The sequence below is a fragment of the Coloeus monedula genome (genome assembly GCF_965178545.1).
Source record: "Coloeus monedula genome assembly, contig: HAP1_SCAFFOLD_105, whole genome shotgun sequence".
Classification (NCBI taxonomy): Eukaryota; Metazoa; Chordata; class Aves; order Passeriformes; family Corvidae; genus Coloeus; species Coloeus monedula.
Genome location: NW_028120798.1, coordinates 315,364 through 323,454, shown reverse-complemented (window position 1 = coordinate 323,454; position 8,091 = coordinate 315,364). Strand labels below are relative to the sequence as shown.

The following is an 8,091-nucleotide window of genomic DNA, read 5'->3' as shown; positions in this document are numbered from 1 at the left end:
TGTTCCATAGGAAGGAAAGCACGGAGCCCCAGCACTCCAGGGGCAGGTGAGAATCAGCCCTGGACATGCCAAGGTCAGCCAGAGCTGTCAGGCGGCCCCGGGAGCCCAAGGCAGCCAGAGCTGTTCCACGTTCCCTTGGTTCCATGGGCCCTGCAGGGTCACTGTAAGAGCCTAATAATAAGAGAAAGGCTCCAAAAAGTGCTTTGTCATTATGACTGCTTCAAAAATGCCTCGTCATTTGGTCTGCTTATCATAAAATGGGCGGTACAGACCGTGGGTAGCTCGCCTTGAGGCCCATAAAAAGGAAGGTGAAACTGGTGCAGGTGTGGAGGGAAAAGCGAGGGGCAGAGTCCCTGACCTTTGCCTTTCCCCCCACCACCATCGCCTGCTGCCAGACACTCTGGGGCCTCCTGGAGCCGACGCTGCCCGCCTGAGGAGAACCCCCCTGATCCTGCACCCCTGGGCAGGGACAAGGAAGCACTGAGGCCCCAGGGCTGCAGGGGTCACTTGTCCCCTCCTGGCCTCAGGGCCAGGGCCAGCAGCCGTGGCCAAAGGGCTGCACAAGTTGGCTCTGTCAGGGCCTTGCAGCTGCTGCCCATCCCTCTGCCCTCTGCAGCCCAGGCTGTCCCACGGTGTCCCTGCCCTGCGCCTCTGTCCGTGCAGGCTGTCCTCATCCCCCCGGCTGCCCCACCTGGCTGGCCCCTTCCTTTGCTGGCAGCTCTGCATCCTGCCCGCCTCTGCCTGGGCACACAAAGCCTTGGGCTGCTCCAGGCTCCTTCTGGGGGATGTGTTGCAGCCCAGCCCTGCCTGGGAGGGAAATTCCCTTCTCCTGGTGTCCACTCTGGGCCTCCCCAGCTGCCCTGTCACAAAGGCCCCTTGGTTCTTTGGGGCCAGCAGTGCCACAGTGGCCCCTTGGTTCCATGGAACGCCACAGGGTCACAATGGTCCCCTTGGTGCCACCAGCCCTGCAGGGTCACAACGGCCCCTGGGTTCCACGAGGCCACGCAGGGTCACAGTGGTCTCCAGAGGAAGGGCAGCACCGAGCCCCAGGGTTTCAGGGGCAGAGGAGACACAGCCACCAGAGGCCAAGGCCAGCCACATCTGTCTGTCCTGGCAGGTTTGTCTGGGAGCAACCCTTGGATATTGGGAATTTGGGAGGTGGAATCCCAATTTTGGCCATGGGCACCTTGTTGAGAAGGATGGGTTTATTCCACATGAAAGAAAAGCACAAAGTCCAAGAGTTTGGAAAGAAGATGAGAGGTGGCCACCATGGGCAAGAGCAGCCAGACCTGTCTCTCATGGCAGCTTTTGTCTGGGAGCAATCCTTGGATAGACAGAATTTGGGAGGTAGAATCTCAGTTTTGGCCATGGGAGCCTGGATGAGAAGGACGGTTCTTTTCCTTAGGAAGGAAAGCATGGAGCCCCAGGAGCCCCAGGATACCCCAGAACCCACTGAGGAACGGGGTCCCCCCGGCCTCATCATGCGCAGCCTTCAGCTGTCTCAGGCAGAGCCCATCCCGCCCTCAGCAGCCCCAGCCCAGCCCAGCCCAGCCCTCCTGGGCAGGAAGCCCCAATGGCCGAGCCGGCCTGGGACACTTGCAGGGATGCGGGGGCAGCCGCAGCTTCTGGGGCCAGCCTGGGCCAGGCCCTGAGCGCCCTGCCAGGGAACCATTGCTGCCCCACATCCCATCTCAGCCTGCCCTCGGGCAGCGGGAAGCCGTTCCCTGGGGCCAGGCCCCGCAGGCCCTTGGCAAGAGTCTCTCTCAGCCAGCAATTGCTGCTCCTCCCTGCTGCGGGGCCCAAGCTGCAAGTTGATTTTCTGCCGCTGGCCCCGGCCCAGCCCCGAGCCAGGGCCAGGACCTTGCCCTGGAGCTCTGCGGGCACTGTGGAAAGCTGAGAGGCAGCTCTGGCTTCTCCACTTTCCATGTGCTAAAGCTGCCTGGCAGAAGAAATGGAGGGACAGCTCTGGTGGCACAATCCCTCCCGGCCCAGGGCCCAGCGCTGGGAAGGTCTTTCCGTGCCGAGGCTTTGCTGCGGCCAAGGAAAGCTCCTGGCTCAGGGTCACCTTTCCTGCTGGGCCAGAGCCCCCGAGTGGCCCAGCAGCAGCAGAGAATTCCAGCACAGCCCCGGCACGGGCAGGGCCGCCCTGGGCGGGCTGCAGGAGCTGGCAGCGCCTGAGCTCAGAGCAGCTGAGCCCGGGGGCTCTTGGCCAAGGCCGAGGCCCAGCGAGCATTTCTCAGCTCGCAGGGCAGCCTGGAAAGGTGCTGGGGGGGATCATTCACCCCCCAGGGCGGTCCCAGTGGCTCCCAGGATTTCCATGTCCGTGCTCCCAGCGCTGCTCCCAGCCCTGATCCCTGGGGATGGCAATGTCCCGCTCCCTTCCCGGGGCAGGCTCACACCTGAGCCAGGTGTGCAGGGCAGGACCTTGCCCTGAGCCCAAGCCCTGTCCCCCCTGCAGGATCTGCTTCCCATCAGCCTCTTCCTCCTGCGGCCCCAAGCCCAGCTCGGTGCTGAACGAAGGGCGCTGGGCCGGGGTCATCCCCCGGCGGGGGCTGCGCACCCCCTCTGCCCCCTCCCCAAACTCCCTCCTGGGGCAGCAGGGGCTGGCTCAGGAGCCCTGGGGCTCCTGGGGCTCCGTGCTTTCCTTCCTAAGGAAGAGAACCGTCCTTCCCATCCAGGCTCCCATGGCCAAAACTGAGATTTACCTCCCAAATTCTGTCTGTCCAAGGATTGCTCCCAGACAAAAGCTGCCATGAGAGACAGGTCTGGCTGCCCTCGCCCATGGTGGCCACCTCTCATCTTCTACAAAACTCTTGGACTTTGTGCTTTTCTTTCATGTGGAATAAACCCATCCTTCTCAACAAGGTGCTCATGGCCAAAATTGGGATTCCACCTCCCAAATTCCCAATATCCAAGGGTTGCTCCCAGACAAACCTGCCAGGACAGACAGATGTGGCTGGCCTTGGCCTCTGGTGCCTGTAGCTCATCTGCCCTGAATCCCTGGGGCTCGGTGCTGCCCTTCCTCTGGAGACCACTGTGGCCCTGCGTGGCCTCGTGGAACCCAGGGGCCGTTGTGACCCTGCAGGGCTGGTGGCACCAAGGGGACCATTGTGACCCTGTGGCGTTCCATGGAACCAAGGGGCCACTGTGGCACTGCTGGCCCCAAAGAACCAAGGGGCCTTTGTGACAGGGCAGATGGGGAGGCCCAGAGTGGACACCAGGAGAAAGGAATTTCCCTCCCAGGCAGGGCTGGGCTGCAACGTGTCCCCCAGAAGGAGTCTGGAGCAGCCCAAGGCTTTGTGTGCCCAGGCAGAGGCAGACAGGACGCAGAGCTGCCAGCAAAGGAAGGGGCCAGCCAGGTGGGGCAGCCGGGGGGATGAGGACAGCCTGCACGGACAGAGGCGCAGGGCAGGGACACCGTGGGACAGCCTGGGCTGCAGAGGGCAGAGGGATGGGCAGCAGCTGCAAGGCCCTGACAGAGCCAACTTGTGCAGCCCTTTGGCCACGGCTGCTGGCCCTGGCCCTGAGGCCAGGAGGGGACAGACCCCTGCAGCCCTGGGGCCTCAGGGCCTCCTTGTCCCTGCCCAGCAGCCTGGCAGGGGCCGCCCCATGGTGCTGCCCTGGGCACTGCACATCCCCACATCCCAGTGCCCCGGCAAGAGCCCTGAGCACTGAGGGAGGGACAGGATCTGCCTTGCCAGGGGCTGGGGCTCAGGCCTTGGCCCTTTGCACTCATGGAACACAGCCAGCTTTGCTCAGCACCAGAGACACCTTTCCCTTGCTTGTCCCCCTCTGCCATCGCTGCCTCCAGAGTTCTGCTCTCACTGGAACCTGGGGACACTTTCACGTGAGTCGTGTCCCTCACTGGGACCCATTAAAAGTTAAAGAAACTTTGGACTTTGAATCGGACTTTGAGTTCTTGAGAAGTTTTTTGAAGATGCTCTGAGGGACTGAGTCTGATGTGAACAACACCAAAGCCCCGAGAGGGTCATTAAAATCCTTGTGCTGCTGCTGTGCTGCTGAGCTGGGCTGGGCTCCTGGCACAGAGGGAACTCTCAAGCTCCTGGCAACCAAGGAGAGCTTCAAAGAGGCAGCTCTGCTGAGGAGCAGCTCCTCTGCCAGCCCAGCAGGGCTGAGGGCACTGCCTGCAGGTACCTGGGAGGAGTGAGCAGAGAGCTGGCTAAAGCAGCTGGGAGGGCAGCTCTGAACTCATTCCTGGAGAAACCTTCCCAGCGTGGGACACAGTGAGTCTCTGGCTGCAGGGATCCTCTAGAGCTGGCCCATGGCACGGCTGCCATGGCTGTGAGGATGGCTCTGCTGCCGTTCCTGCCTTGGGGGAGGATGTGCTGCAGAGCGGGGCTGCCCTGGGCACCGTCAGAGGGACAGGGCAGGACGGCTCCTGCTGCCAGGGCCGGCTGCAGGCTGTGAAGGTGGGCAGCAGCCAGGGGTGCCCAGGGCTGTCCTGCAGAGCAGCTCCTGCAGCCCTGAGGGCTCTTTGCCAGGCCAGGGCATCTGCCACCTGCCAGGGGCAGCTCTCAGCCTGCCTGGCAGCTCCCCATGGGCGGTGCAGGGGAGCTGTGGCTGCAAGGAGTGACTCCTGCAGGGCAGGTCCTGCTGCTGTGGAGAGGCTGCTGTGGGGGCCAGGGCTGCTCAGAGCTCCAGCTCATTCCTGAGGGGATTTTCATGAGCACATTCAGGGCAGGAGATTCCTGCTTGAGTCTCTGCTTTCCTCAGTTTGTGCTCCCACTTTTCCCAGGCTCAGCTTGGTGGGAATGGAAACTCAGCTGTGCAGGTGGAGCAGGGGCTGAGGCTCTTAAACCATCCCACTGAGGATTCCTGGGAGCCTCAGCAAGTGCCTGCACCTCCGCGGCCTCCAGATCCAGCCAGCATCACCTTTCCATGGTGCCCAGGCCCGGGGGAGCTGCTCTTTAATCCCCGCAGCCCCGAGCGGCTGCCGGGCAGGGCTGGCCCAGGGTCTGGGCTGGGCTCCGGCAGCAGCGGCAGGGACGGAGCCCGGGCCGCAGGAGCAGCTCCCGGCTGGGACAGCTCCAGCAGCAGAGCCGTGGGCAGGGAGGGAGGGAGGGAGGCAGCGCTGAGGGCAGCCCTGCTGAGGGGAGCTGTGGCAGCTGCCGGGCCTGCCCTGCAGTGCAGACACCGCCCTGAGCAGCGCAGCCCCGGTGTCCCCTCGCAGCCAGCACAGCCCTCAGCCCGGGGGCTCGGGGCCCTCAGCCCGGGGGCTCGGGGCCCTCGGTGCCCTCCTGGGCCGGCAGAGCAGCACCAGAGATGAAGGGCATCTCTGCGGCCGCGGGCCCGTTCCTGCTGCCCGGGGCCTGAGGGCGACTGTCCTGCCCTGGTGCTGCCCGGGAGGGGCTGGGCAGCGCTGCGCAGGGAAAGGCTTTTCCTCAGGGCCCGGCTCTCTCTCCTTGCCCTGCTCAGCTGCTCCTGGCGCTGCTCAGGGGCTCTCTGGGAATGGCAGCTCCAGCTGCAGGCTCAGGCCCAGCCCTGGGGCTCCTCCTGTGCAGGCTGAGCACAGCAATGGGGTGTCCCAGCTCCCTGTGCCCCGGGAGCTCTGGGCACGCCGGGCTGGGAGGCTGGCAATGAGCCGGCTCTCCTCCAGCAGGGCCATGGACAGGACCCTCGCTGTGCCCTCGGGATGCCATCCCAGCTGTGAGCTGCCTTCCAGGGGACACTGGGGCCGGGAGTGTCCTTGGCCAGCAGTGGGGCTGAGACTCTGAGAAAGGCTGAGCCACTTTGCTCTGCTGTGGGTCCCTCTGCTCTCAGCTGTGCCAGGCTGATTTTCAGGGGAACACAGTGACTGCCCTCGATCTCAGGAGGGGCAGCTGGGGACAGATGGAGCGACAGAGCAGCTTCCCTCACCCTTCTCTGAGTTACAGCCAATGCTCTTGCCTTGCACAGCTCTCTGCTCTCCCTGGGCACAGCAGGAAACCCTCTCAAAGTGCCTTTGGCCGTCACCGTTCCTTAGCCCTGGCACAGGAGATGCTGCCCAGCTCCTCTGCCTCAGGAGCACTTTGGGCTGATGGAGTCCAGCCCCAGGACCGGCCCCTGTCCCCATTCCCATGTCCCCGCTGCAGCAGAGCAGAGCTGACTCCTCGCTGTCCATGGGCACAGCCCCTGCTCGTCACAGCAATGGGGCCAGATCCCAGCAGAGCTCCAGGCACGGGGCTGAGGGAAGGGCTCTGAGAAAAGGAAAACTGGGGGGCAGGGCCAGGAGAAAGGGCTTGGACATTGCTCAGCAAAGTCTCCCTTGACTCCTCACTGTCTCGTCCTTCAACAGCACTCCATGGCCAGAGGCTCAAAATGTGCAACAGCAGCTCCATCAGCCCCTTCCTCCTGCTGGCATTGGCAGACACGCGGCAGCTGCAGCTCCTGCACTTCTGCCTCTTCCTGGGCATCTCCCTGGCTGCCCTCCTGGGCAGCGGCCTCATCATCAGCGCCGGAGCCTGCGGCCAGCACCTGCACAGCCCCATGTTCTTCTTCCTGCTCAGCCTGGCCCTCACCGACCTGGGCTCCATCTGCACCACTGTCCCCAAGGCCATGCACAATTCCCTCTGGGGCACCAGGCACATCTCCTACTCAGCATGTGCTGCTCAGGTGTTTTTCTTTCTGTTCTTCCTCTCAGCAGAGGATTTCCTCCTCACCATCATGTGCTACGAGCGCTACGTGTCCATCTGCAAAGCCCTGCACTACGGGACCCTCCTGGGCAGCAGAGCTTGTGCCCACATGGCAGCAGCTGCCTGGGCCAGTGCCTTTCTCTATGCTCTCCTGCACACGGCCAATACATTTTCCCTGCCCCTGGGCCAGGGCAATGCCCTGGGCCAGTTCTTCTGTGAAATCCCACACATCCTCAAGCTCTCCTGCTCCAAATCCCACCTCAGGGAACTTGGGCTCATCACTGTCAGTGCCTGTTTGGTGTTTGGCTGTTTTGTGTTCATTGTTTTCTCCTATGTGCAGATCTTCAGGGCTGTGCTGAGGATCCCCTCTGAGCAGGGATGGCACAAAGCCTTTTCCACGTGCCTCCCTCACCTGGCCGTGCTCTCTCTGTTCCTCAGCACTGTTATGTTTGCCCACCTGAAGCCCCCCTCCATCTCCTCCCATCCCTGGATGTGGCAGTGTCAGTTCTGTACTCGGTGGTGCCTCCAGCCCTGAACCCCCTCATCTACAGCCTGAGGAACCAGGAGCTCAGGGATGCCCTGAGGAAAGTGAGGACTGGATACTTTTCACAAGTTAAAATCTTTCTATTTCCTTCTGCCATGCGAGGAAAATTATGACTAGGATGCTTCTCAGAAGCAATAAACTCTCTCTTTTCTGCTCCAGAACCTTCAGAATGTAACTTTTTACAATCTCAGCCTTTTTTTTTTCCTCTTTGTCCATATTTTCATTGGTGCTTTTTCTTATTCTTTTTCTGGTGTTATTCTGCTTCTTATAAAGTACTGTACTACTACTCCTTGCATTTCTGCATGAACATCTACCTTTCTTTTGAAACACAAAGACTTTCAGGAGGCTTCTTCCCTGTGCATTTGAATATAAACAAGGGGCTGCCCTGACCTTTGTGTCCAAGGTTTGTTCCTCAGCCCTTCTCTGGCTCTGCAGGGGCAGTGCCTGTGGGCAGAGCTGGAGGGAAGAGACTCCCAGCACAGCAGCACGGCCAGGGACAATGGCCCAGCCTCTTCCCACCTCTGCTCTTCCCAGCTCCACACTCCCTTTCCCAGCCCTTCTGAGGGTGCAAGGCCGGAGTGCTCGGGCAGCTCGGTCACTGTCCTGCTGCGTGTCCGTGCTGTGAGCACAGGCACGGACAGGCCACGGGCACTGCTGGGACACAGCCGGGCTCCAGCACAGCAGCTCCATCAGCAAAGGGCATCTCCTGGGGCCAGGGCAGGAAGGCTTCGCTCTCCTCCAGAGCTGCTGCCAGGAATGTGCCCCAGGAATGCCCTGGCAAAGCAAACCCCAGTGCCCAGGGGCAGGGGGGAGTGTGCAGGGGGGGCAGGCAGCAGTGTCCTGGCACTGCCAGAGCTCCTGGGATGGACCTGAGGGAGCAGCAGAGCAGGGCCTGGGCTGTGCCTTTGTTCCGGG

At 62.2% G+C, this 8,091-nt stretch overlaps 1 protein-coding gene across 1 annotated transcript; it reads left to right on the top strand.

The window, feature by feature from the left end:
- Positions 1-6,318: 6,318 nt before the first annotated feature.
- Positions 6,319-7,167, top strand: LOC309585668 (olfactory receptor 14J1-like; the record flags this gene model as incomplete). The annotated part of the gene is made up of 1 exon (XM_082303583.1): positions 6,319-7,167. One exon carries the CDS (start codon positions 6,319-6,321, stop codon positions 7,165-7,167), a length of 849 nt encoding a protein of 282 aa, XP_082159709.1.
- Positions 7,168-8,091: the final 924 nt, after the last annotated feature.